The 27,666-nt window shown below is 45.2% G+C and overlaps 1 protein-coding gene across 1 annotated transcript; it reads right to left on the bottom strand.

Moving 5' to 3' along the window:
- Positions 1–2,668: 2,668 nt before the first annotated feature.
- On the bottom strand, positions 2,669–27,379 carry RAB11A (RAB11A, member RAS oncogene family). The gene is made up of 5 exons (XM_084641773.1): positions 27,234–27,379; positions 16,729–16,924; positions 14,553–14,746; positions 11,550–11,630; positions 2,669–4,346 (listed from the first exon to the last, which is right to left on the bottom strand). The coding sequence occupies exons 1-5, from the start codon at positions 27,271–27,273 to the stop codon at positions 4,207–4,209; spliced, it is 651 nt and encodes a 216-aa protein (XP_084497899.1). The 5' UTR covers positions 27,274–27,379; the 3' UTR covers positions 2,669–4,206.
- Between the last annotated feature and the right edge of the window lie 287 nt (positions 27,380–27,666).

Raw genomic sequence — 27,666 nt, 5'->3', positions numbered from 1 at the left:
GTAAGTACCTTTTCATCAATTGCTCTGGCAACTCTTACTTGCCCATAAGTTGAACATGCGTGAGCAGACTGGAGCATCATAATGGTGCTGTCAAAGGCTGACCCAGCTCACATAGAGCTGTAAGAGCTATTTCAAACAAGGTGCAACTGTCAGGTCCCTTTACGCTTTTCCTGCAGTAAGCTGAGGCTGCGATCCTGCAACAGACATGACTGTCAAGGCTAAGATTTTGTCATGGACAGGTGACAGGCAATAAACAAAAACTCACGGAAGCCGTGACCTGTCTGTGACTTTTGCTGCTGCAGCTCCATGGTTTTGCCTGCTACCATGGTGGCTGGGACTGGGACCTGTGGGGCTCCTCCTCTCTCCCCTGCACATGCCAGGCTGTCCTCTGTTGCTGGAAGCCTGAGGGACCCCTGAGGAGGCTGTCACCCGTTGCTGGCTGCCAGCTCCAGACCCACGGCCCCAGGGGCGGAAGCAGAAAATGTCATGGTCCCTGGAAATCCCGGATTCCGTGACACAAGTGTAGCCTTAATTATTGTACACAGCTGTACTCACAGGGAGCTCCATAGACTTCAGCTGGTTCACTGTAGTCCATCCATGTGGTGTACACTGCAGTGGCAGGGCCTAGTCTATCATATGTATTAATGCTAATCAGTAAATTACAAGCTAAATTGTGCAGCAGAAGCAGCTACAGAATTAAGCTCTCTCCATGGCAGTATAGTGAACTGCTAAACTGAGACTTTCAATACTTGCAATTCAAATGTCCAAAAAAAAAATCTTGTTAACCAAAGCCACACATACGCCTCTTATTTGCCAAACCCCACTCCCTACGCTATTCAACGCTGGAAATTCATCAGGTTTAAACAGCTAGATGTAAGTAATTGTAATAAGATGCTATAGACAATAATTCTGCACCCTTTACCACAAATACAAGATGGAAACTACTGGTGCTTGCAATATGGGTTTATAATTGCTAAGATTTGGGCTTTCAAAAAAAGTGTGTAAGTAAAGGCTTCTGCTAGATCAACCCTATTTTATAATTTAATGAAAACTTTAGAGCCCCCCCCCCCAAGCTTATGCAGGTGCCCCAGTGCTATATATTATAATGAAAGGTCACCCGTGTGAGAAGATTCAGTGTCACGTACACTGCTGAGAGCTTAATCTGTAATGGAAGAGCAGTAAGGACCCTGCTGGGTCATTTGTTCAGCACCAGCTCAGAAGGAACCATGACCGCTCATGAACGCTTAAAGGGACTTCTTTATTCCTTGGGGGTTTACCCAGCTGCATAATGAACAAGACCAACCCTGCTTACAGGTGGGTGCGATCAGAGCTTAACATGGTGCTACATATTTGGACAAAACATATTGCAGAGATGGGCACTACCCTGCAAAAGCTTGCAATGGGTAAGAACTTGCCTCTAGTATACAAACAAGCACAGTTGCCTTTGTTATATTTGAAATATGTATAATTTAGTATTTTTCTTGAGTATTTCATGGAATTTATCATTCCATCTTGCAGCAATCCATGAGATGTACAGAACCTAGGTGGTTGTTTTTTTCCTGCAAGGGATTCTTGTGTGAGATTCTGTGCCTGGATTGTTATGGTTATCCTACCCTTTTTTGCACCAATAATGCAGCACAGCGCAGGAGGCAATTTTGGAGTCACCCTCCATGCTAAAAAGGGGCCAAGTGGGGAGACTTCAGTGAGAATTTCTGCACTTTGGTGGGTTTCACTTTTTCCCTGGCATCAGCAAGGAAATGGTATGTTTTACATAAGGTATGTTAAGCCTTAGCATGGCCATCTGTTTCCTGGGAGGTGAATTATTGAGCTGGACAGTCATAACACAACAAAAGTTTGAGGGGGAAAGTGAAAAGGCTTCCAGTGTTTGCAGTTCGTGCTACAGCCATGTGAGAAGGTCATTGTCTATGTCCTTTACCAAGTCTTGTACGAAATACTAGGAGACTACTCTAGTGGTCACAACCATTGGCAGGGGCTTCCCTGTAATTTCTTATCAGAAACCCTACCAGGCACTAGCTCAGTGGTGACTCAGAAGGATGAATGCCACCTGTTGGATCACCAGGAGTACTGCCTTCCACACTGTTTTCCTTACAAGTCTCCCCTCTGTACTGACCAGGCATGAGGCTGCTTAGAACAGCGCTCACTGTCCCTAACACTGGCGAAGGTAACACCTTACCCACTTCTAGTGCACCAAGATTAACTTTGGCTGGAAGGAACTGAAAGAATTGAAGAAAGAGCTGGCAGGGCGTTGCATTTGATCTCCAATACTCCTGCTAGTTTTCTTGGCTACATGACCATTATTTGAAAGAAAGCTTGCAGAAGCTGTTTACAAGTGAAAATGATGGAACCATTGGACAAGGCACAGAGTGCAGTTGAGGGCACAAAAAAATGTATATGGTGAATGTGTGTGTCACTAAAACAGACAACTGCAGGCCTGGATTCAAAACACTTCAACATGTGCAGGTGAGAGACTAATTGAGCAGCATTGTCCCTTCCGTTTTCAGTTGCTTTAGGTGTACTTCAGTTGTACCTTTGGAAATTCTTCCATGACCATGCACATCTGTAATTGCATACATAACATGTACCCTGAAAGACCCCTCGTTTTGCCAAGATGAACTCCAGTTCCCAAAAAAGTGCCCATGACGCTATATGGAATTGTCCCCTGTAATTCTTTATTATCATGAATGACTATTTTAAATCAATCTTTAAAAAAAAAAGTTACAGAACGTGCATAAAATACAAAGTAATTTACAAACAGATCCAATAGCATCTTCAGAACAGATACACAAATAGGAGAAATGGATTAAAAAAAGACTGACTACAGCAATGCCTTCTGTGTGCCTTACACATCATGAGCACCGCAAGACCGAAAGGTTGGCTAATCAATGCAGCAATTTGTGCATGCCCACACACCGATGTTCTAGGTTGATTGTATCAGTGTCTGAGGAATGTCTCTCCTCCCACCCACCCTGCTCCAACAGTTTTTCATAGCTTTTTAAATACTGTAGGAGTTTAAGTGCCAATCACTCAAGCCATTTAGTGGACAGTTTGGAGATGAGAGAGTATTCTGCAGTACTTTCGAAAGTGTAGTGACAGAAGGCACAATTCACAACCTTATCATCCCTCAACAGTTTATGTCAACTGCTGACTGACTTGTACTGAAATCAGTCTATTAGCCACACACACTTTCAATAAGGAAACTATTCCAGATTATACTAACCAATGCTTCCAATGGAGTGGAGCCACTGTTGCAGGGGTCCTTTATAAATTCTTTAGACATCATGGAAGTTGGTGACCCCAGCATTAAGCATTTGCAAATATAAATAAACTATGGATACATGATACAATATCCCTCAAGTTTCTACTCATTGTGGAAAGGAAGAACTTTCTCATCCTCTGATACTGCCAGCACCATGGAGTCCAGTTCCTGGGCAACACAAAGTGATGCAAGTCCCAATATTAAGAGAGAAAAGTGAATCCGTTACTTAGCTCATGTTGCTTTGTCTTATTTCACAAGAGGCACCTTGAATGAGCTCCCACTAGTATCTCCCATTTCAGCCTCCTACCATGATGACCTCATTTGCACAATTAGAACTCAAGAGCACCATTGCACATAGTGAAGTCTCCAGCTTAGATGCAAAACAAGAATCGTTTTTGCCCTAATATTTAGTAATAAAAATCCACATACCTTGACCACCTCAAGATGTAACCAAAACATTTAGCTTTACTGTAAAATTGCATTTAAGAGCAATGGGTGATTCATAAGCAATTTTTGGATGCTAGATATAACAGCTGGAGTTAGGAAAGATGATCTAGTTTAAATAGCCCAGAGATGTTCATTAACATTGACAGTAATGTTTTGGGAAGGTTAGAATTAACATTTCTGAGCTTGATTACAAAATGACATTCTAGTAACCCAACTAGTGGTCATCAAGTTGGAAAGTAATCTATTAGAATTTCAAACAATTTATTAAACCAAGACTGGTGAGTCAGAGTTATGAAAATGCTGCAGCCATATGGAAGCAATAATGATTTTAACACTAAAATCAAAGTGTTAAGACATGAAAAAGATCAGAAGGAATAATAAGAGGAAGTAATTGAACACAAAGACTTAACCACAAGAATTACAAATATATTTAAATCTTGGACCTGGGGAATATACACAGCCTTTTAGGAAAGAAGAAACAATTATATATTCTGACAGCACTGCATCTTTGGTTTGTTTTCAGTGGTTGGTGGGACATGGATGGGAACCACATTGTTGCTTGGAGACATATCATTTTCACGTCTGTCTGACATTTGCTTTTGAGAAACAATACGATAGATCTCTGGAAAACAAGAACAGAAACCAGTTACTATATACATATTTTCAATCACAGCAACACCAATAAGTTACTCAAGTTTAGCATCTTCTGGACTTCATATATAAACCAGCAAAGTTTGCCAATACCTCATAACAAAATGAGAAGTACAGCTGTGTGGGTAACATCATACAGATATTTTCACGATCAGTTAATCTGTACCATCACATTTCCAGTATCTTGTGACCAAGGCAGATCATTTGCTTTTTACAAGACTATTTCTAGTTCTCTACACCTTTGCTTTTATTGTTCCTTCCCTTGAAGAGAGCTATTCTGTAGCCAGAACTTGCTAGCAAGAGATTTAGGGTATGGGAGACTAAAACGCCCATGCTAGTTTTTAAGAGCTGTAGACAGCTTTTGCTCCTGATGAGCGTAAGGCTGTGAATACATCTGTAGATGCTAACATGGATGAATGGAGCTGGTTGGCAGCTATGTTCCCACCTTTTGGAGAGGGCTCAGAGGGGCAGTTGCTCCTCTGCTCCAAAAGACCCTCAGGCCTATCTTATGTCTGATGTATTTGCTGGTGGAGACGCATTCTTAGATTTTAAAAAAATTCTGTAGAGGTGTCTAGACTATGGGACAGACCTTGTTTCTGTTTAGATCCATGACACTCAACCTGGGGAGAGTTACAGAAAGTACTCCATGTCTGAACAGCAAAGATCTGACTTTAAATCTATGGCAAAATTTGGACTCCAGACTGAAAAAATAAAGCTTGAAATGGAAAGCTCGGCTCAACTTCTTGTGCCACTCCTAGTGCCTCGAAGGTGCAGCACACACTTGGATTTGACGCCTCACCTCACCTCAATATGGCCTGTAATGAGTGCAAAGCAGACCATGGGCATTAAGCATTTTTGCAGCTATCATGAGTGCATCTCAAATGCTCAAAGAGAAAGAAAGAAAGTAGAGTGTAACCATGGGCAGACAGCTGGCTTTAGCAAGGAAACTTGCCTCAAAATGGAGGAGTAAATGAGAGAATCTCATGCAAATTCTCATTCAAAACTACAGACCTCTTTCAAGCTTTTCTTAGGTAAGCGGAAAAGTTTTTTGAGCTTAGTCCAAAGCTACCCTAGAGTGAAGTATGCCAGTTGGTACTGTCTCACACTCTGCTACAGCTAGGGGAACTGTTCGGGTGGGGGGTGAGGAGGGGGAATAATTGAACTTCTCCACTTAGCCATTTGCTGCCCCACACTACACAGTACTCCGTGCTGCTGTAAGAGTTCCATATGAGTTCAGACAGCTGGAGTATGAGACATTTGCACTTTACTCTTTCTTCTGGGGCAGAATGAGGAAAAAGCATAGCTCAGCAAATATCCCTCGCTGCACAGAAAGCTGTGATCCGAGTTCTTTTGGAGGGTCTCAGTTAGTTATTGGTACGATAACAATTGCCTGACTGGCACCTTATTTAACCCCCAAACCAAGAAATATTTCTTCCACTAGAGAGTAGCATTTGTTAAGAATGTGAGCAACAAACTACTTAAAAGTGAACAGCCGGACATTTCAACACAAGCAAATTGAGCAAACGTGCACAGATAAGTCTAACATTTGCTGCTAAGGGCTGAATACACAGAGCTCTGTGTCCGCTTCTGTAGCTAATAGGAAGTGTGCTGGAAAAAGAGCTTCCAGAAAGTGGGGCTGGGATAAAGGTGCAAGGAAAGGGCTTTTTTGAACAAGTTGTGAACAAAGTTAAACCCCAGCAAATGCAGTCACCAAAGGACCGAAGAGGCAAGTCAGACCTGAAGTTCTCCTGCAGGACAGACAGCACAAGTGCATACAGCCATCTGAATGCTGACTAGCAGGGCAAACGGACAAAATCACACGTGCCCAGTGCACACGGCTTGTTGATAATACAAAGAAAATACCAATATCTGCCAGTGGCACATTCGTTCAGAGAAGAGCAGCAAGTTAGGTATTCAGAACTGACATCCCACATCTCATTAAATACAAGAGGAAGAACCTGTTAGGATCATCTCAGTTTGACACAGTTGGCTACACAAGTGAATTGCTGATATAAGCAAACCCAACAGTTGCCACACCGAAAGGAAGAGGGTTTCTGGTTTCAGAATTACTAAAGTTTTCAGTCATGTCTTTCCAAAGCAGCCTGAAATAGCATTAATGGTCTCTTGTGCATAGGAGCAAATTCAGGTTGGAGATGGGGTGAACTTCAATGAAATACACGTTTCTCCAACGGGTCTCCAGCACTTAAGTCCCCAGGATTGCGGAGATAGCAATTCTAAAGGCCCACACTGAGTTTATGCATCGTACAAAGTCTGCTCTACAAGCCAAAAACCCACACACACCATATCACCGCCCATGGAACACAAATTCTTCTTTAGATAGCACATGCAGCTCATCATGCAACAGGGCATTTCACCCTGAAGTACTGCTGAGTGGGGTGGGGTGGAATCAGAGCTCCTCAGGCACCAAGATCTTCCGGCCAACTTTTACCATTGCACTGCTCCTACTGATGTCAGAGTTTCCTGTGCATGTCTAAGGGCAGAATCTGGCCTATTACTATTTAAAAACAAGTGAATGCTGTTGCCTTTATAGTTATAACTCACCAGCAGCACTTCAGCAGTGGATAACCTCTGCAGCCACCAATCTTGAAAACAGTACTTTCATGAAGAAGCATTCCTGAGCGCACACTCCAGTGCATTAGTACCAACAGCCCTGAAACATTAGACATCACACCCATCCTGTTCCACAGCTGCGAGCAAAGATTTGCAGTTTACAAAAGAGAGCCTTCTGTTTTCATGTCCCCGTATCCTATAGGCTTCAAGCTCTCTCACCACCACTACCCAAGAATTGGATGGCAGTTCACAGACTGATGCACTGTTGATTCCTCCTTTGGGTGCTCAAATTTACCCTGGTCCGACATGTGATAGCTACAGCCTGCCCTCCGCACGGTATTATCTTGTGGCATCAGCAGCAGAGGCTCTGAGGACTGCACGAAGATCACCACCATATGAAGGCCTATGCTATACAACTGGCAAGTCCCTAAGGATTGCACGCTAGTGAAGATATGTAGAGAGATTAATACTTTACAATCCATTCAGCAACAAAATCCCAGTCCCTATGAAGTGCTCATTGTAATCAGCAATCTCTGCTCAGAAGAGGCCTTTTACCACAACAGGGCTGGGCAAGTGACATTGCTCTAGGAGGAACCTTGCACAGGGCCTGCTTAGGCCACGGCTGTGTTGCCCTCATTCTTAGAAGCACCAAGCTCTTTAACAGGAAAATCCCCAGATTGTTTGTCATTGGCAGGAACCCCCCCACAGAAGTAGCATTACAAATCACTAGGTGAGAAGGAAGGGCAGAGTAGCAAGACAGAGGCTGGTGAGGGGGAAGGAGGAGACAGCATGGCACACACTTGAGACCAGATTCCCACTTACACTCAGGCCCCTGTACACTGCTCTGGCCATGCAGAAGATTTTACAGTGGCTGTAGTTACAACAAATACTCACTGTAAGGCCCCCGTGCATTGCCAGAGCAGTGTGCAGCAGTGCCCATGGGAATCAGGCCCTCGAGGTCTAAATGTTGCCTTGTTTACAATGCCATTTGGATCATCTGCTTTGGCTGCAGAAGGACAGACACTGCCTGATTTGGTAACAGTCCAAAACCTGTCCTCCTGAGCAGCTGAACCCTGCACCAAGCTGGGCGCTCACTAGGTATGAGCTGCTACTCCATCTACACCCCATCATGAGCAACAAGACTGAGGAAGGGCATTCTGCCCCCCTCCACCTACAATCGGGGTGGAGTACGGGCACATGTGTAAGCTGCCATAACAGCAGGGGAATCATCCTTCCCATACCCACGAACATTTAAAGCTGCTTTTAATAAAAAAGTGTAGTGAATTGCACTGTTCTTATCGGGTGCTGGAGAACCCTGAAGTTGGCCTCGCTGGTCTTACGCATTCCAGAGAAATGGCTCTAGCTAGAACACACACCAGCTCAGCTGGAGTGCAGTTAGCACTGTTGGGAGCCCTACTGCAGGCTAGCTGCCAGTGCTTTCAAACACCATGTCAGACCGGCTCTGTGCAAGGTTGCATAAGCGACTAGATGTGGAAACAGCAGTCGCAGCCAGTTTGCAGCGCAGTTCCAACACTGCTAACACTGGGGGACGTGACGGAGCATTCAGAGTCTCTCCTTCTGTGTGTCACATCGGTTATTAGCCTGTCAGGTTTTCAGTTTATTATGGCTCTGATCGGATTTGCTTTGTAGAAGAATAAGAAGTGCTTCACCCTCAGACGACCCTATTCGTACAGGTGTCAGGGCCATAACCCTTTACCAAGAGTAAACTGTGCAGAACAAGCAGGGGTTGGGTAGCACCAACCAATTTGAATTGCACACACTTGAAGTAACCCCCCATAATCATTAGTAGGTTTTGGGTAGAAAGAGCCAGCTATGACAAGTGTTTTCAAGAAGTTTACTGGGAGAACATTCATCCTTCACATGCCAGTTGAAGTGTGGCTGGAGGCAACCTGCTGCTAATATATTTACTTCATTTTATCTCCCTGACCCAGGAGCTCAACTAGAACAAGCCACATGCTCTCTAATCAGGAGAAGCGTTTCCTTAAACATGATCCAACTCCCCCGAACATGAACACCATCTGCATGCCCAACAATTTTTTATCTAATACACTGTCACCAACACGCAGGGAACATCTACATTTGTTGAGCAGCAACCAAACCTTCCCGAAGCCAGTGAGGGCCGGATTTGATTCACTTATTCTCCAATTACAAAATGCACCTCATAAAGGAAAATTAAGCACGGAAATAGAACTTCCACTAATTATAATCAAAAACAACTTCTGGAATAAAAGATGCTGATAAGGGCATGTAAGACAAGGTAGTACAGGCTGCTTTGAAAACAGCCTTCATTCATCTAGCTATTCCCCAAGAGGTAAATTGCTTCCCTATGGCATTAGTCTGACTGTCACCCAGCTGTATGTAGATCAGACTGCAGCCTGGTGCAAACAAACTTTCAGCCTCAGCAAATGCCATTATGGAACAGTATGGTGCAGCAATAAACTAGGGGCAATTTGCTGATGAGTTATACATAATTTGACAGCTTTGGAAGAAACCAACCTATACAGCACATTCTATCTGCTGGATTTCCAGATTTCCGTTTCCTTTACACTGCCAGAGCCGAACTAAAGCTAAATACTAACACCTGTACCAAGGGTCCTTACCTCTCCCAACAGTCAAGATGGGGCGGGCAGTGTAGCTGAAGAGAAGCTATTCAGTTTGAAGTGTAGAACACATCCATAAACACACACTGTGCACATTCTGACATTCATGTACATTTCACCATGTGATCAACGTACATGACTCTGGGAGATGGTGAGGGTATTTGGTTGCTGGGACTCAAGAGAAGCAGTCTTTCTAACTGCCCTCCACCAAGACACTTGTGCAAAATGGGCATGTCTCAGACTGAACCTTGCGGACTGCCTGAAATGGAAGTGGATGGAGAAGACAGGAATACAACAAGCTTGCTAGCACCTGTCTAATGCTGTCTACCTATTACATGTCAACCACTCCCCTGCCCCACATCCAGAGATAGCATCAATAGATATACAGGCTGATAATGTTCCTTGTGTTTTCCAGTTTTATGGAATTTATTCTTTCAGCCTTAATTTTAGTATTCTTAGCAACCACCAATGACTGATTGGAAGTTTTTTTTGTTTTGTTTTGTTTTTTTAAAAAAAGAGCCACAAATGGTGGTTAGAGGAGAAACTGGGAATCAGGACTGCATGCTACTCCCAGCTCTGCCCCCAGCTCTACATGGACCTGGGCAAGTCAATTAACCTCCTTGGGCCTCTGTTCACCTGTCTGTAAAATGGGTACACTTATGTACAGGGATGCTGAGGGATCTGGGGTTTAAAAAAGCATTTCAAGAGCCTCCAAGAAACGTTAAAAATGTAATTTCAATTGCAGTAATAATTAAGTTCTATTAAACAGGAAATTCATGAAGAAGAGAATCTGTCTCAAATGTGTAGCATTCTTTAAAAAATCCTGACACTTTGGGTACTTCCCTTGTTTGTTAACCAATACCTGTCTGTTCTTGAAAAAACATGCAAACTACCTAGTAATCAGCAAGGACTGCTTCATTGTATGTACAACAGATGTAAGCTCAGACAAGATCAATTGCAATAAGTAATTGTCCTGCCTCAAAGTGATCTCCAAGGTAATTCATGAATATTGAATGATTGTGTGCAAATTCTCTCCTCTAATATTTTCACATTCTAATATAGCTGCTGGCAGTATGGTCCTCTTCAGCGCATTTTAAAGACACAAAGTATTAAATTCTCTGGCCTATACATGGGCATTTTCCAGATAACGCCACATTTGAACATAGCCTAGTGCCTCCTACCACAAGGATGGAGGGTGGGTGGATGCTGAACAAGAGAGAGACAGGTATATTTTAGAAGCAGGACAGCACTCCTACCAGGACAGGTCAGCCGGGCAGGCACAGGACAGATGCAAAGGTGTATGGGCTAGACTCATTGCTGAGTATAGTTACAGGGGCACCACAGAGGGGCTGGTTGCAGCTCCCTGATGCTGTGGTTGGTTCTACTCCAGACCTGGTCTTGTGTCGGTTATAGCAGTTTAGAGGCCCTCTGGGCTGTTCTAATCTGCACTGGCTGACTATAGCCCGCAAGGGGCAATCAACTAGGGAGAGCTGTCAGAACTCAGCATGCTGCAGGAAGTGGGAGTCAAGCTGGCCATGCTGGTGCTGTGCCATGCCTGCTGGGAATTACCCTCACATGGATGTGGCCAGTTTCCAGCCACTATGTACTGCTTGTGCAGAGTGGAGAACATCTAATGTACCTGCATGGCCCCAGCACCATAACATCCAACACAATCTTTATCCTCACAACCCTCAGGTGAGGTAGGGTAGTGCTGCTCTCTCCAATTTTTACAGATGGGGAGCTGTGGCATAGAGGGGTTAAGTGACTTGCCTAAGATCACACAGGATGTCTGTGACAGAGCAGCAAATTAAACCTGGGTCTCCCAAGTCCTAGGCTAGTGCTGTAATCAGCAGGCTAAAGAATCTGGCCTGCGGTCTCTAAATCTAGGAAAAATTGCATGTTCAAATGGCAAAGATGCACGCAATCTGCAGTTCCTCCCCTGAACAGCACACACAGACCGCACAAAGCACTATGAGGCTCACCTGTCAGAATAGTCTGGAAAGCAGCTTCCACATTCGTAGAGTCTAAAGCAGATGTCTCAATAAATGATAAGCCGTTCTTTTCTGTGTGGGCAGAGAGAGAGATCGTAAATTACAGTGCAGGCATCGCACAAGTGATTCCCATCAAGCAGCCCTCCTGTGCCAAAGACCAGATTTATTGGCGTTCGTGTTGAAAACCTTGTGTATCAATATAAGTGTAGTTATGAAAACAAATGTTCTCTCTTCTAAAGGGTGTAAGGAGAACAGTGCTGTAACAGGGGTAGTCTGTCCCCTTAAGGGCAATAGCGTCTAGGGGGTCAGTCAAGCCTTGTTCTGTAGCATGACCCTGCTGAGAGGTTTGGGGGGTTCTGAGGTACTCAAGGGATTAAGAAAAGGGCAGAGGCAGCTATGGGGAGAGAGGAAGTGGTCACAGGGAGAATACTTTGTGTTTGGGGAAATGTGTGCTACTGTTCCTTTAAGGGTCCAGGGCCCGGAGCCTTGTAAAGAGGGAGGGGCAAGGCTCTCTGCTCTTCCAACCAACCAGGACCAGCTCTGGGAAAGAGGGCTGTATATATTCTGCCTCTTCTCTGAAAGCAGGGAGACACCACCAGAAGAAGGTTACTGCCCAGGAAGCTCTCCAAACCCAGGGAGAAAAGCACTCAGGTAAGAAGGGCCAGCTGGGGAGGAGCTGGTTAGAGGCCACAGCTGTCCTGAATTAATAAGCACAGCCCTCCTTGTTGGGCTTTGGGCTCCTGTGCCAAGGAGGAGGCTGGGGGATCCCTGCACCTAAAGGGAAGCTCTCTTTAGGGGTAGGCCAATTAAACTAAATAAATTAGACCCTAAAAGTAGGGAGATTATTGTTTAAAGACTCTGGATGAGGGTGGTTTATTTCTGAACTCCAGAAGTTAGTTGAGGGAACCATGCCTGGAAGGCCTCCCCATACCATGAGGGGAGGCTAGGATGGCCACCTGCCATAAATGCCCAGTGCCAGTAACAACACACTCACATGCTGCATGTTTTAGGCACCAGTCTACCCCAGAGGCTTATCACCGCAATATGTGCTAGTGAGACTTTATAGCAGTGGCTCTCAAGCAGGGGTGTGTGCACCGCTAAGGGTACTTAGAGGTCTTCCAAGGGGCACATCAACTCATGGAGGTATTTGCCTAGCTTTACAACACGCTACATAAAAAGCACTAGCGAAGTCAGTACAAACTAACATTTCAGAGACAATGATTTGTTCCTATTGCTCTATACTATACACTGAAATATAAGTACAATATTTATATTCCAATTGACTATTATAATTATATGGTAAAAAATAAAGTCAGCACTTTTCAGTAACTGTGAATTATGACACTTTTGTCTTTTTATGTCTGATTTTTGTAAGTTGAAGTGAGGTGAAAGTTGGGGGTATATGACAAATCAGACTCTTGAAAGGGGTAGAGTAGTCTGGAAAGGTTGACACACACTGCTTTATAGCACGTCCACACAGTGGGGGAGCTTCCAGGATTACTCCTCATCTAGTCCCATTTCTCTGCCCCGCCACAGCAACACTATGAGGTGACTTCTTGAACAAGGCAGTGCTGCTTCTGAAGGGGTAAGATTAGGGTGTTGTTCCAGTGTCATGTAAAGGAGAGCTTGGTACCCAAACTTTAACAACCCCTTCCCCCCCCCCCCCCCCCAGACATTATGGCACCTCACTTCAACATCACCAGAGCACTAAGATGCGAGTCTCCTCAGGCAATGAGTGATCACTCAGAGCGAGGGGAGGGACAAGGAGTCGGTTTTAGTTGTTTTAAGATTGACTTCCATGTTGCTTCTTCCATTCTCTCAACCTCATGTTTGGATGTTAAGTGTTACATGAAAGGGGGAAACCCGCCTGGAAGCATCTCAAAGCTGCCCCTTTGAAACTGACTTAATGGAATAAGACTATGTCAGAGGGGAATGATCCTCAGGGATTTTGAGTCCAAAATGCAGTTTGAGTGTCCTCTACTTCCAGGCAAACATCCTCACTTGGCCACCAGCTGTGTGCAAGCACCTGCATAAATTATTAATGCAGGGAACCCAAAGCCATGTTCCACTACAAAAGAAACTTGGCCTGAAACTTGTTGTTTATGAAGATGGCAATGACTGACCCAGGCAGGTGACCCCAGAATTTAATTGCACAGGACTGAGCTGATTACAATGGTCCCTTCTGGCCTTAAAGTCAACGAGTCTGAGAGACAAAGCTCTCATTTGATTAAAAAGGCCTTACCAGTTGAGTTTGGTACCTGCTGGGTGTGTTCAAAAACAAGTTGAACAGTCCATGTCTTTATATTTGCCTTCTTCACTGCTGTCTACAGTTGTAAATCAAATGAAACATGGGCACTGGGTATCAGGCTGGGGGAGGCTGTGCGTCCCCCAAACAGCCAGGTGCGGCCCCTCCCCCATCCTGCTTCCTGCTCAGCAGCACCTACCCTTCTGGTGCTGGGGCAGGACCACCTGCCCTCCTGGTGCTTCAGGGCTAGGGATGCTAGCCTGGGGTGGGGCCAGCAGCCACAGTGCCCCCCCCCCCCAGACTCCGAGGGGGAAGGTGTGGAAGGGGCAGGGCCTTGGGCAGAAGGGGTGGGGCTAGGGGCTAGCCTCCCCCAGCTGGTCACGTGCTGCTGCCAAAATAAAGGCTGGTTGGAGGGATCAGCAGTGCTACTACACAAGAGACTTAGGGTCTTAGCATCCCTGAGTGTTGGAACTCAGGAACACATAAGATGCTGCATCTGGGTTTAAATGGATATTGTCACTGCACAAATGCCTCCGGCTGATCCAAGGAATAGCATCGATATTAGTGCCATTAGGCCGCTTGCTGAAAGAAAAGCACTGATGTCTACGGGGAGGTGTGTTAACAGTGGGCTGAGAGGGCAAGTAACAACTCAATCCTTTGTTCTTTAAAAGCCTGTCTGTATTTGGCTGCAAAGAACTCAAATCCCCAGAGAGGGGTTACCATCAACAAACTATATTTAATCCACTAACCTGCAAAAGCTCTGGCCTCATCTGTAGGGACTGCGCGAAGGTGACGCAAATCACTCTTATTACCCACCAACATAATGACGATGTTACTGTCAGCGTGGTCTCTCAATTCTTTCAACCATCGCTCCACGTTTTCATAGGTAAGGTGCTTGGCAATGTCATAAACCAACAAAGCCCCAACAGCCCCACGGTAGTACCTGGGGGCAGACATGTATTCTTGAATCAGCAACGAACAACATGATTCAAACAAACAGTGTTCCTCTGTGTCGTAACAGAAGGTGAATCAAATCCGACTTGCTGTGCTGTCTGACAATCCATTCTTAAAATAAGCAGACAGTTTCATTTTGTTCTCATTTACCTTGTGCTTTAAGCCAGACAGTTATTCCAATTAGCTAAGGCCGCTGCATGGGGACTAGTAGTGTCCACTAAAGCATAAGGGTTTCTGCTTTTATGATAAAACCTCAGAGCAAAAAATTTAAAAGGGGTTATAAATAGTTTGTAGTTAGCTGCATCTCCAAGCTCTTTACACAGTGGCAGGGCTGGATTAATGCAGGGGCTTTAGGGGCTGCAGCTAAGGGGGGAGCCCCGCAGGCCCTATGCAGCCCACTGCTTCTTTTAATCTGTCCCCTGAGCCTCAGCGCCCCCTGGGCCTGGAGTTGCAAGCGCCAGCTCATCGATGTGCCCTTGCAGCCCCTAGGCGAGGGGCGTTCAGGGAATCTGCACACTGCCCCTGCTCCCAGCACTGGCTCTGCAGCTCCCCTTGGCTGGGTACCCCAGCCAAGGGGAGCTGCAGGGGCGGCCTGCAGGCACAGGCAGCATGCACCTTGCAGAGCAGCCTGGCCCCTCTGCCTAGGGGCTGGACACGCCAGCCACCTCAGGGAGCAGAAGAGCACTGAGCCAGGGGAGGCAGAGATTCTGCCTTAGCCCTGCTGCACCACCAACCAGGAGCCACCCAAGGTAAGCGCCACCTGACCAGAGCCTGCACCCCACGCCCTAATCCCCTGCCTGAGCCCACTCCCCTACTCCAAAGCCCCAGGTGCCCCACAAAAATCTAGTAGCCCTGGCACCACAGGAGAGTTAATCCAGCCCTACACAGTGGGCAAGTAATATTGCCACTTGCAGCTGGACAGAGAAGCAGACAAGTATGATGACTTGGTCAGGAACTGACTAAAGAACCTGGGGTTTGGTTTGGTTTAAGACTGTTACTCCAGAATTCCATCCATATATTAGGGACATCTGATGTACTTTATAAGATCCCAAATGTCCCATTTCCTCCCACCAATATTAAAATTGTTTGAGGTCTAACAGGCCCTAAACAGTCCCATACACTGTGCTTCTGAAGGGGGCCAAATTAATCAAATATAAAACACTGAAGACCATTTTTAATCATAGAATCATAGAATATCAGGGTTGGAAGGGACCCCAGAAGGTCATCTAGTCCAACCCCCTACTCAAAGCAGGACCAATTCCCAGTTAAATCATCCCAGCCAGGGCTTTGTCAAGCCTGACCTTAAAAACCTCTAAGGAAGGAGATTCTACCACCTCCCTAGATAACGCATTCCAGTGTTTCACCACCCTCTTAGTGAAAAAGTTTTTCCTAATATCCAATCTAAACCTCCCCCACTGCAACTTGAGACCATTACTCCTCGTTCTGTCATCTGCTACCATTGAGAACAGTCTAGAGCCATCCTCTTTGGAACCCCCTTTCAGGTAGTTGAAAGCAGCTATCAAATCCCCCCTCATTCTTCTCTTCTGCAGGCTAAACAATCCCAGCTCCCTCAGCCTCTCCTCATAACTCATGTGTTCCAGTCCCCTAATCATTTTTGTTGCCCTTCGCTGGACTCTCTCCAATTTATCCACATCCTTCTTGTAGTGTGGGGCCCAAAACTGGACACAGTACTCCAGATGAGGCCTCACCAATGTCGAATAGAGGGGAACGATCACGTCCCTCGATCTGCTGAAACCAATCATACCACACAGATGTCAAGGACATTAGAGTTCAGTGAGTTTGCACACACACAATACCATGCCTTTACCATTCTCAGGCTTCACCACTTTACAGGGAAATGTTTTCCAGCATTCATTATGGCACAAAGGATTCAGAGTTCTCTCTGATTCAGGAGAAAAGTGGAACCAAACACTAGTTCTCGTAAAAATACACACTCTGCTTATCACTTACGCTGAGGTTATAGCTCGGTACCGTTCCTGTCCTGCTGTGTCCCATATCTGAGCCTTTATTGTCTTGCCATCGACTTGAATGCTCCTGGTTGCGAATTCCACTCCAATCGTGCTTTTGCTTTCCAAGTTAAACTCATTGCGCGTGAAGCGAGAAAGGAGGTTACTCTTGCCCACACCGGAGTCTCCGATAAGTACAACTGAAGACAAGACAAGAGTCGTCAGAACTGCACACCACCTGCACGTATACTGAGCAATTTTTATAATTAGCTTTATTCACAGAAACATTTACTTTTCATGGTGAGATGTGGGAAAAAGAAGGCAGCAAAGCCAAGCCAGCTGTCTTAATTTAACTGCTCAAATATCCTCCACACTTCCAAGCAAGTGGAGATATCAAAACCACCACCATTTGAAGAGGCTCTTTTTACCATTATTTAATTCAAATCTTAATCTCCCAGAGTAGTAAAATACTCCATAGTTACCTAGCTACTTATTATGGTAATGAGCCATATCTGAGCACCTCTCAAGGGCCAACAACTTGAATTTCACATCAAGGTGATCCTTGGAGTAAGGTCAGCTGGAGTTTATCAGTTGTGTTTCTGTAACAAGAGTCCTGTGGGTCAGAGCCTGGCCCTCAACTAGATCTCCTTTGTGTCTTTTGGCAGGGGACCACAAGCTTCCCCAAGGGGAAAGTCAGGGACTCCTAACATCAGGGGAATCTCTGGGATGCAAAAAACCCAACAGTCACCTTTGTCACCTTCTTGGGTCTGGTAGGATACAAGCAAAGCCACAGCCCAACACATTCAGCAACCCTCTGCTGGCAGCATTTGCTTTAGGGTGCTGCTTTAGCCAGTGTAATTTAGAGCTGTCCATCACACCAGGGTAGTTTTGGCCTTTGCCCAGCTCCAGAATGAGTAGAGCAGAAAGATATTAGAGCCACCACCATTTTGCCTGCTGATTAAATCCAGCTCATCCAGACACAGGAACCCGGCCCCTTAGGGCTACAGCACAACTTCACACCAGCTATGGTTACATTTGCAGAAGGAGACTGACAGAAGGTCCAAAATCCAATTCCTGGAGACGGTGATATAGGCTTGGGTATAACAGGGATATAGGTAGGCTTGGGTATAACCTAAGGGCTCACAACAGAGTGGAGGGGACACATTCAAACCCTAGCCATGCCACTCCTTCAATTCACAGCAACAGTGGCCCAGTAGGATGATCCTATGCCCTGACAGTGATAAAACACTGCACTGATAACAGGGAACATAAACAGGACAAGGGCGGGCCTAGAGAGGAAGGCAGATACCCTGGGAGTGAGTCAACACCAGCAACAGCAAAGGAGAGCCCACAACTGCATGGCAAATGATTTTGCTGGCCAACATTTGTTTTTAAAAGTCTGCAATATTTGCTCATAGCACCTCAGATTTAGCATTTAGTATTCCAGCACAGGTATGTTGAGGATGCCTTCTGAAATAGTCACACTCGGCCAAGGTCTAAGAAGAGTGGAATGGTGTAATTAAACACAGCTCAAGTATTAAAAACCAAGCCCAGACTGAGTTCTAAGTCTGCAGAGAACTGCTGCAGCTTAATGCAGCAGCCTTCCCAGTTTCAGACACAGTGGACAGTGTCTTCTGTGCCCGATTTAAAAAAATTAATTAAAAAAAAACACTAAGGAATTTTCCTTTATTATAAAGGCCATTGCATTAGTGACGCACCTTCTGAACTCCCCCCCTTGCCACAAAAAGCAACACACACATTAGCATCAAGAATGGCCTTAGAGGGAGTACTTCATTAAAACCGCTTTCTGGCTTCCTCTGCCAGCTGACTCTGCAAGAAGCTAGCCATGCTGCAGAAGTTGTACACAGCACAAAGTCTCGGTTAACCATTTGTTTAGATAGCTGATAGTTTATTAGGCTTGACACATCCACATTTGATACAGACAGAATCTGGCTTTTATTCAAGAATGACAGTTCAATATTGTCAAATTTCAGTTGTCCTCCCATAGCTGATTTTGCTAACATAGGAGATGCAGGACTGTGACAACCCAGGTGCAAGGGACAAGTCTATTTAATTTACTCCTGGGGGATTTCTGCTCCACTGCGCACGTGCAGAATTTGCAGATTTCTTTGCTTCCCTGCAGAAAAATGTCTTGCTGAGCAAGAAGCAAAGGGAAGCCACAAGAGTGGTCACATGCCCCTCCACAGCAGCGTGGGCGAGTGGTTGCAGGTTCCCAGAGCAGCCAGCTGAGAGGTAAATCACTATGGGGAAGCTGGAGATGCCCTCACCGGTGCCAGGTCAGACCCCTCCCCCCAATGCATCCAGACCCCCAGCCGAATCTCACTCCATGCACCCAGAACTCCTCCACTGAGCCACCCGCACATACACCCACACCTGGCTCTCCCGAGAGCTACACAGGGCTAGCCCCCCCCCACACACACACTTCTTGCCCCATTGCTCCTTAACTGCAGGGGGGGGGGTCACTATATGGGGGGTCTGTCCACCCAGATCCTCCAGCAAGCCCCACCCCACTGCATTCAGACCCCCACCTCTGCACCCAGACCACTCCCCATTGAGCCCCCCACACTCAAACCCCCACCCTGACAAGCCCCATTTCTATGCACCTGGACCACCCTAACGAGCCCCCTGCACCCAGAGTCCCACCCCACTGAGCCCCAACCAGCTGCACCCAGACCCCCACCAAGCCACACTCCCCCAACACCCAGACCCCTCACCCTCGCTGAGCTCTAACCACCTGCACCTCCCAACAAGCCCCTGTGCATCCAGATCCCCACTGAGCTGCCCACACCCAGATTGTCCCACACAGAACCTCCTCACCCCACACCTGGATTCTCCCCCTCCCCCCACTAAGCCCTCCCACACCCAGATCCTGCCAGGCTGAGCCTGCCTGCCCACACCCAGTGTGCTTGACAGGGAGGGGGAGGGCCCTGGGGTGTTTCTGAGGCAGGTCCAGTCATTGCGCTGTCTCTGGGTCAGGTGCAACCTCACTGCCAAGTCCATGCCCTGGGGGAGAGGGAATGCAGGTTGATCTCCCACCCCTGTGCAGCCAGTGGCCTGTGCTCCCCACTGCCATGCTGAAGCCTCATTTGTTTGACAAATAAAATTTGCAGAATTTTAAAATGTGTGCAGAATTTTTTTTTTTTTGCTGCACAGAATTCCCTCTGGAGTATTAAGTGTATCCGTGTCACCTGACAATTTACCATAGGGTTTTCGTTTTGTTGGCAAAGCTCACTAACCAACAGGACTAATGCAATCTTTAGATGCATAAGCATGGGAATCTCAAGTACCTGTAGAGAGGTCTTCACCTCTGCATTTGGCACTGGTGCGACTGCTGCTGGAATACTGCATCCAGTTCCAGTCCCCACAATTTGAGAAGGATGTTATAAACTGGAGAGGTGTCAGAGAATAGCCATGAGAATGATTAAAAGATTAGAAACTAAGGCATGTTGAGAATCAGAGCTCAATATATTTATCTTAACAAGGTTAAGTATTTGTCTAAGTACCAACATGGGTAACACATACTTAATCTAGCAGAGAAAGGTATAACAGGATCCAGTGACTGGAAGTTGAAGCTAGACAAATTCAGATTGGAAATAAGGTGTAAATTTTTAATGGTAAAAGTAATGAACCAGTGGAACACTTTACTAAGGGTCATGGTGGAGTTTCCATCACTGACCATTCTAAAATCCAGATTAGATTATTTTTTGCCTAGAGGATTTGCTCTAGAAATTATTTTGGGGACGTTCTATGGCCTTTGTTACACAGGAGGTCAGACTAAATGATCACAATGGTCCCTTCTGGCCTTGGAATTTATTAATCTATTTTGGCAAGGTTAGGCCAAATTTTTAAATAGCTTTACAATCACAGAAATTGCATACTTGTAGAAGTTATTGGGAGGGGGAACCCTTCAAACCCCTTTTAACCAAGTTATATCTCGTATAATCATCAATACCTAGTATCCAGTTGTTATGCTAGGGATTGAAGAGTTTTCTTGTTTAGGTAAATTTCTGCTTTCCCCAAGTTCCCTATCTCCAGCAGGTTGTGCAGTATGACTCTGTAGCATGGATATCAGCTAGCTTAGCTATCCCTACTCCCACCATCACCAATATTTGCTATTTTTCCTGAGTATTAAACATGAAAAACTTCAGTCATTCCACAAAACTTGCCAGGGTTCTCTCTCAACTAGCCTGAGTCCCACGCTGTTGCTAACAGAGAACATTTACCATGCCAATTTCAAAAGGAGCTACAGTGATCCAATGAAGTGAAGAAAATATCAAGGGCTTGTCCACACTGGCACTTTACAGTGCTGCAACTTTCTTGAAGCTCAGGGGTGTGAAAAAACACCCCCCTGAGCGCAGCAAATTTCAGCCCGGGTAGCTGCGCCCCTCATGGAGGTGGGTTTTTTAGAGCACTGGGAGAGCTCTCTGCCACGACTATACAAGCCGCATTAAAGCACTGCCACGGCAGCACTTGAATGTTGCCAGCGTAGACCAGCCCTCAGATTCTCTTCCCCCACCTCTGTATTTTCTCCACTTAATTGGGCCATTGTAGCTCCTCTTGTACATGGCAGGGGAACTTCACACAACACCAGCAGATAAGACTCAGCTCTAAGCCTGACAGAGGCAAAGCCAAGGCAAGATTATTCTTCTTTTAAAAACTATTAAGAAGCTGTTCATAGCTAACACACAGATATTGAAAACTAAGTTTGGTAACACTTAGCCTCTTCTTCCCTCCCCACATACCCACTTCAATTTTGGCATTTTGATACCATCCAATATTCTCGTGAATTCTTAAAAATTAAGATTTTAAATCATTCAGAAGCTTAATCCCCTGCTTTCAGATTGTGCAGTGTGTTTCTAGCTCCAAAAGTTAGAACAGCTACTAAAATTCTGGTTAAAACTGAAGTGAGAGAGAGAAACTATGATGACCAAAGTGTAATTCAAATGTCTCTAACCATTAGGGCTGGAATGTAATTATGTATGCAACTCTGGGGTTTCCAATGGGTTTTATGGCATTTGTTTCAAGGCCTAAATTTGCCACACAATAGGCATTAGCAGTCACTGATCTAGGATGTAAGACAGTAAGTCCCCTACTTTGGAGCAGTCTATATCTGCATATGGCAATAGGGATCTGAGAAGTATCAAGGTAGAGAGAGCAGACGGGAGAAAAGGTTTAAAAAAAAAGGCTACAAGACAAAGACTCAGGCTTGTATAGAGCATTAAGGCTGGGCATCTGTATCAGACACAGCCCTCACAGCAGCAGAATGAGGCCCAGAGTGCTTCCATAACCCAGCTTCCCAAGAGCCACTTTCTTACCGAACAGTACAGCTCATTACTCTTTGCTAGCAAACTGAAACTGAATACAGTATTTTTAAAAGGCGCCTTGGCAAGTGTTTTCCCAGTTTTCAATTGGGACACTTCCTTTTTAATCAGCTTATCTGATTGCAAAACATTATTTCTCATTTGTGAGTTCACTCTCCCCTGCCAGGTTATTTTCTTCTAATTGGTGAATGAAGGTAAAAAATATGGCTGTTTTCATCCTCAGCATGACCAAATCTCTGTGAAAACAGCATCCGAGCGAACAGATCTTTGGATATATTTATAGTTAACCACTGTGCAATGGGGAAAATATTATACTTTTGTTAAATCATACTAGAGTCAACTGTAATAGCAACTGAACTGTTGATAGCCTAAATCTATTTACAGTTTAGGAGACTGCTTTCTTGTGAGTGGCAATTAAAGAAATCAAACCAGGCTTAAAACCCTTGACACGGTCCTTTAAACATGTGATGCTAGCTTTGGTTGTATGTCCACGATCTAGAAAATCAAAAAAATCAAAGAGATTCCAATTTCTAATAGTTGGCCATCCTCCTAAAAGGGAGTCCTTATCCGATTTATGTTTAGCTCATGCAATTAGTGTTAGCATGATACTAAGCACTTGTACAACACTTTACAACACCAACAATTTGGCTAAATGTTAGTAGTTTTACTATTGCTACTGCCATGGCATTTCCAGAATTTTGGTAAACAAAATGAAATTCCTTTAGTAGTTTGATTTTTTGTATTATATTCTCTAGATTGAGTGCTGTACAAGTCTAAAACATGAATATAAATTCAGCACTGTAGGCTGCATGAAAACCAAACTATTAAGATGAAAAGCCAATGACAAAAGCTGTACAGCTTTTGTTCCCATGTTTAACCTTTGCCTTAAAGCTTAAAAGCAACTATTTTCTAGAGTGTTTCAACTAGCTAGTGAAATTATATTCTCCGACTCCAGTTTAAACATTAATGATGAACCCATAACTACAAATTTGCATTGTCTAATGTATCACTGATAAAGATTCATTTCTGTATAGCCCCTTACTAAAAGGATCCAAAAAGCCCTTTGAAAGTGTCATTTCACCCATTAATGAAATACAGCCACCTATGGGGTGGAATACAACAGCTAAGCGCATCATCATAAAGTTTAGGACACATTTACAGGTATTGAAGGGTTACTTCTGAAAACACCTGGATTTAATATTTATGCTTTTGTTCCCACCACAGAGAGCCGTAGCTAATAACAAACCTTTCCTATATTTTATTATGTCTTTATATCCCTTATACATGTGAGGAACTCTACAAGAGTCTGCAAAGTTACTACACTCTGCTTCATCTCTCTCCTTAAAACCCACTTATGCTGTGATGATCAAAACCTCTCTACAATGGCTAGGCAGTTGTTAAGCAGTGATAACACATTATGGTTATCCCCTCACTGTTAAACAAAGGGGGAGGGCACAAGATTATCCACCTATTGTCTCATCTTATACTAACACCATAAGCATTTTGGGGTAAGGGACAGTCTGTTCTGTGTATTTGTAATACACAACTCAGCTGGAGCCTCTAGGTACTACTATAATACAAATGAATAAATACAAATCTTGTTCTCTACATTCATCAGCAATGAGACTTGCTACATCACAAGAAAATGCCTTCACTTGTAATGGAGAAAGAGGCCCAAATAGGGTTTACTACCATTCCCAATAGCAGTGGCTTTCAAGTGACCGGTTTTTCCATAAACAGAGCAAGTATGAGACAGTAATGCAAGGTCTGAAACCCAGACCAACAGGTTTGTGCAGCTTTAGCAGAGCTTCTTTGATTTAGTAATCAAGTTGGAGAAAAATAAGCAAGATGCAACAACTCCTCCTGTCAAGCATATCTAATAGTCAGCTGATTGTCAGTGCAGTCAGGCCCAAATTCAGAAATGGGGAAGTGAGTTTGCTGGCTCACTGAGCTATAGCTCAACGAAACATCCAGCCAGTTGGACAACTTTTATTTCCATAAATACAGAACCATCATTTTGGTTGGAATAGTACCTACAAAAGATTCTTTTACAGAACTGAAAGATCAGGATGAGCATGGAAGAGTTTCCCAGAAGGTGTAACTGACAATGTACAGCAAAGTCATCTTAAGATTCCTATAACATATCCAATACAAGGAGTACTTGTGGCACCTTAGAGACTAACCAATTTATTTGAGCATGAGCTGTAGCTCACGAAAGCTCATGCTCAAATAAATTGGTTAGTCTCTAAGGTGCCACAAGTACTCCTTTTCTTTTTGCGAATACAGACTAACACGGCTGTTACTCTGAAACATATCCAATACATAAATTCACAGTGGGCAACACTATGTCTACCTTTCCTGTCTACTCTAAGGAGTGATCTGCTGCTTAGATAACAGGCTGGTTCTACAACATGGGTATACATTTTATATTGATAAATTCAGATCTAATCCTAAATAGGGTCATAAGAGGGCAGTGGTTGTTACAATGATTCCCTCCCTGCCCCCCGCAAAATAAGAGTAAAAAAAACTTAAGTAATCTGCTTTCTGCAGTGCAGCCTCCGAGTACTCTGGCCATTGGTGTCTTTCAGGCAGTCCAAAGATAGGAACCTGAAGGGCAACACACTGGAGTGGGACAGCCAGAAATGACAACCCAATTTTTGTAAGTCCCACTGAACCATGCTAAAGCCTTGAACAACAGAGTCAGGAGACAGCTAAATTGCAACAGCTCCTCTGACTAATTGTCACTGTAGTGTAAGTTGGCCCATACCCTAAGCACCAGCATTATCAACTCAGATTTGGTGATAAGGTGTCAGCCTCCGATTCTGCAGAACAAACATTGTAGGTCCTATACAAACAGGGGAGGAGGAGTGTTTAATCCACTGGGTGGGGGTGGGAGGAGATAGAGAGCAGGAATAGAAGATATCACCCACTTTAAGGTAGGTTGAAGATTGAGTTCAATCTCCTCATCCATAAGACCTCCCTTATGCTCACTTTTTTTTTCTTGCATTTCCTTCTTCTGGAGATAAATGTGTAACATTTGGATTAGAGAAGTAATCAGTTTATATAAATTTAAACTAATTTTGCATTTTTCCATACAAAAGACTTATCCTTTAATATCTCCAATTTATACAATTTTTGGAGTGTTTGTGATTTAAGATGGTGGTTTAATAATTCAGTGTAAACAGTAGTGTAACCAAGACAAGAGCATTGGATGTACTTTAATGACCACCAGGATGGCTTTTCTACAGTGCAAAAAGGGAAATGGATTGTAACTTGCCAGGTAACAATTGCTGTTGTAACCAGATTCCCTGACTTGGTTTTAATTGTAATATACATTTACCCTGACATATGGTTGTATTTAGGGAAAAGTACGGTAAAAAGCTGCTTTCCAAATGGAAGAACATACAGAAAAGTTTACTTAAGTTATTGCACAATTAAATATAGGGAGAGAAAACCTTTACATTCTCTCTTTTGAGGTTCATCCTTAAGTACTATGACAGGAACATTTCAGAGCTCCTTTGCTATTACAAGGTACAAACTAATATTTTCAATCCAGTGTTCAGTACATGCAGATTTCCACTATAGCATTACAGCATGTGGTTACATCTGAAATATTTTCAAAATAGGCAATTTAAGTGTTTGATTTAAAGTTAGTAAATACTCAATGTCACCATTTCACTGTGCTTTTGCAGCATGTCTTACTTGTGAAGATTTCCAACTGCTGTTTCATTTGGCAGAAAGATAAATGGTAAATAGACCATTTTGTACATTCTGATGCATCTTTAACAAAACTCAGTTGAACCAAAATGAGAAAAATCTGCTTAGGCCTTGGAAAACAAGGAATTTCTGCCTTAATCTTCCGGGAGCTTTATGAAGTGACAAGACAGGAAGTGAGATCAGTGGGAGTGAGATAATGGTTACAGTAATCCCTGGAGCAGAACTCCAACACAGTATGAGGCAAGTAATGCAATATTTACTACTGCATAAAATTGTGCTTATGAGCCGATGTCAACCCTTGAAAAAGCACAGTTCTACCTGAATAGCGTTTAACTTGTAAACTGTAATAGGAAGTGACTTCTACTCTCCCTCTGCATAACCACTAGTTATTTTATTCAGCACATTATTGACTGCTCTCTTAGTTCAGGAGCAGAGCAGCAGCACTGCACAAAGATCACAGCCCACGATGGCTGTTTCACATTAAAACTGCCCCAAGATTTAGTTGGTCATTTTAGAGTAGGCTTGTCGAAAGCTACAGCCAACCACTCCAAGGCTAGTATATCAATACTCACACCTCCATATTTTAAACCAACACTCTACAAGGGCAGAAAATCTGAAAGGGTTTCTGGAGTTTTCTCTTTGGTGATCATCACTCGGCCTTCTTTGAGCAATAATAAGGCTCCCTCCAAAACAGATAGCTTTAAATGGCAGGTCTCCATCTTATAGTTTGATTATCATTAGAAACTGAAATATAAATGTTAAATTACTGGTTACCCTATCAAACCAAGAATAAGCATCTCTACAAACCATTTCCTCAGTCCCACAAAAGAAAACCAATCTTGGGGTTTACTCAACCCCCCAGAGAGAAATCAAAGGAGGTTGCCCTGGGAGGATGACGGAAGTGGCTTACGAACTAGTTTTTATAGTGAAGCAACCTCCGGAATACACTTCAGGGCATCCTCTCAGCCAACGTCAGAGGCGGGGGCACACCAGCCAGTCCCACCAAGAGACACCTTGTCCCAGTCCACGACGCGGGTAAGGCTAGGTCAGAAGATATTGGAGAGGAGTCCGATTTCCCCGTGGGCCTTTCAATTCAGGGCCCTGGCCCAGGGACTGGAGCATCCCAGGGAGCATCTTGCACGTTCACAGGGCTGGCCCAGAAAGGGAGGGGGGGCTGCTCCTCCCTCTGCTCTCCCCCCCCGCACTTGGGGGAGGAGAGGCTGGCCCAGAATGGGGGACGTGCCCCAAGAGATGCTCCGTAGGGGCCCCTCTATCGCGGGGCAGGGGCTCCGGGACGAGCTGTCCCTGCTGCGGACGGCGCTGAGGGTTGCAGTGCCTGGGAGGCGATTCCACTCCCCTCCCACCCCCGCCCCGGAGAGGTGACCCCTCCCCGAGGGCAGAGCCCCCCCCCCCGCGGGGCCGGGGCGGGGCTGGCGGCCGGCCCGCCTACCTTTGAAGAGATAGTCGTACTCGTCGTCGCGGGTGCCCATGGTGCGCGGAGCCAGAGAGGAGCCGCCGCCGCCGCAGGAGTCAGCAGCCGAACCCGGGGCCCCTCCTTACGGCCGCTGCGGCACTTCCGCTCCCGGCGCCCCGCCCCGCCCCCCCACCGGAGAACTACTTCCGGGGTCACCCGCACGGCTGCCGCGCCCAGGGAGCAGGGCCGGGGGGCAGCCCTTCCGGGGTCACCACGCTGACTCTGCCCAGGGCGGGGCGGGGCCGGTCTCCCTCCGCCTCCGCCTCCGCCGCCACCTCCCGCGCTGGGGCGGGGCTTTGCGGGCGGACGCTCCCGCCCCCGCCCATGCCGTGATTTCGACCCGGCCCCTACAGCGCCGTATCGCTGCGCGCCTCAGTGCCCGTCTCTCCGAGCGCTACCCCGGCCCCGG

Source organism: Lepidochelys olivacea, assembly GCF_965140295.1.
Source record: "Lepidochelys olivacea isolate rLepOli2 genome assembly, chromosome: 10".
Classification (NCBI taxonomy): Eukaryota; Metazoa; Chordata; order Testudines; family Cheloniidae; genus Lepidochelys; species Lepidochelys olivacea.
The sequence above is the reverse complement of the archived record's forward strand: the minus strand, read 5'-3'. Positions and strand labels throughout refer to the sequence as shown.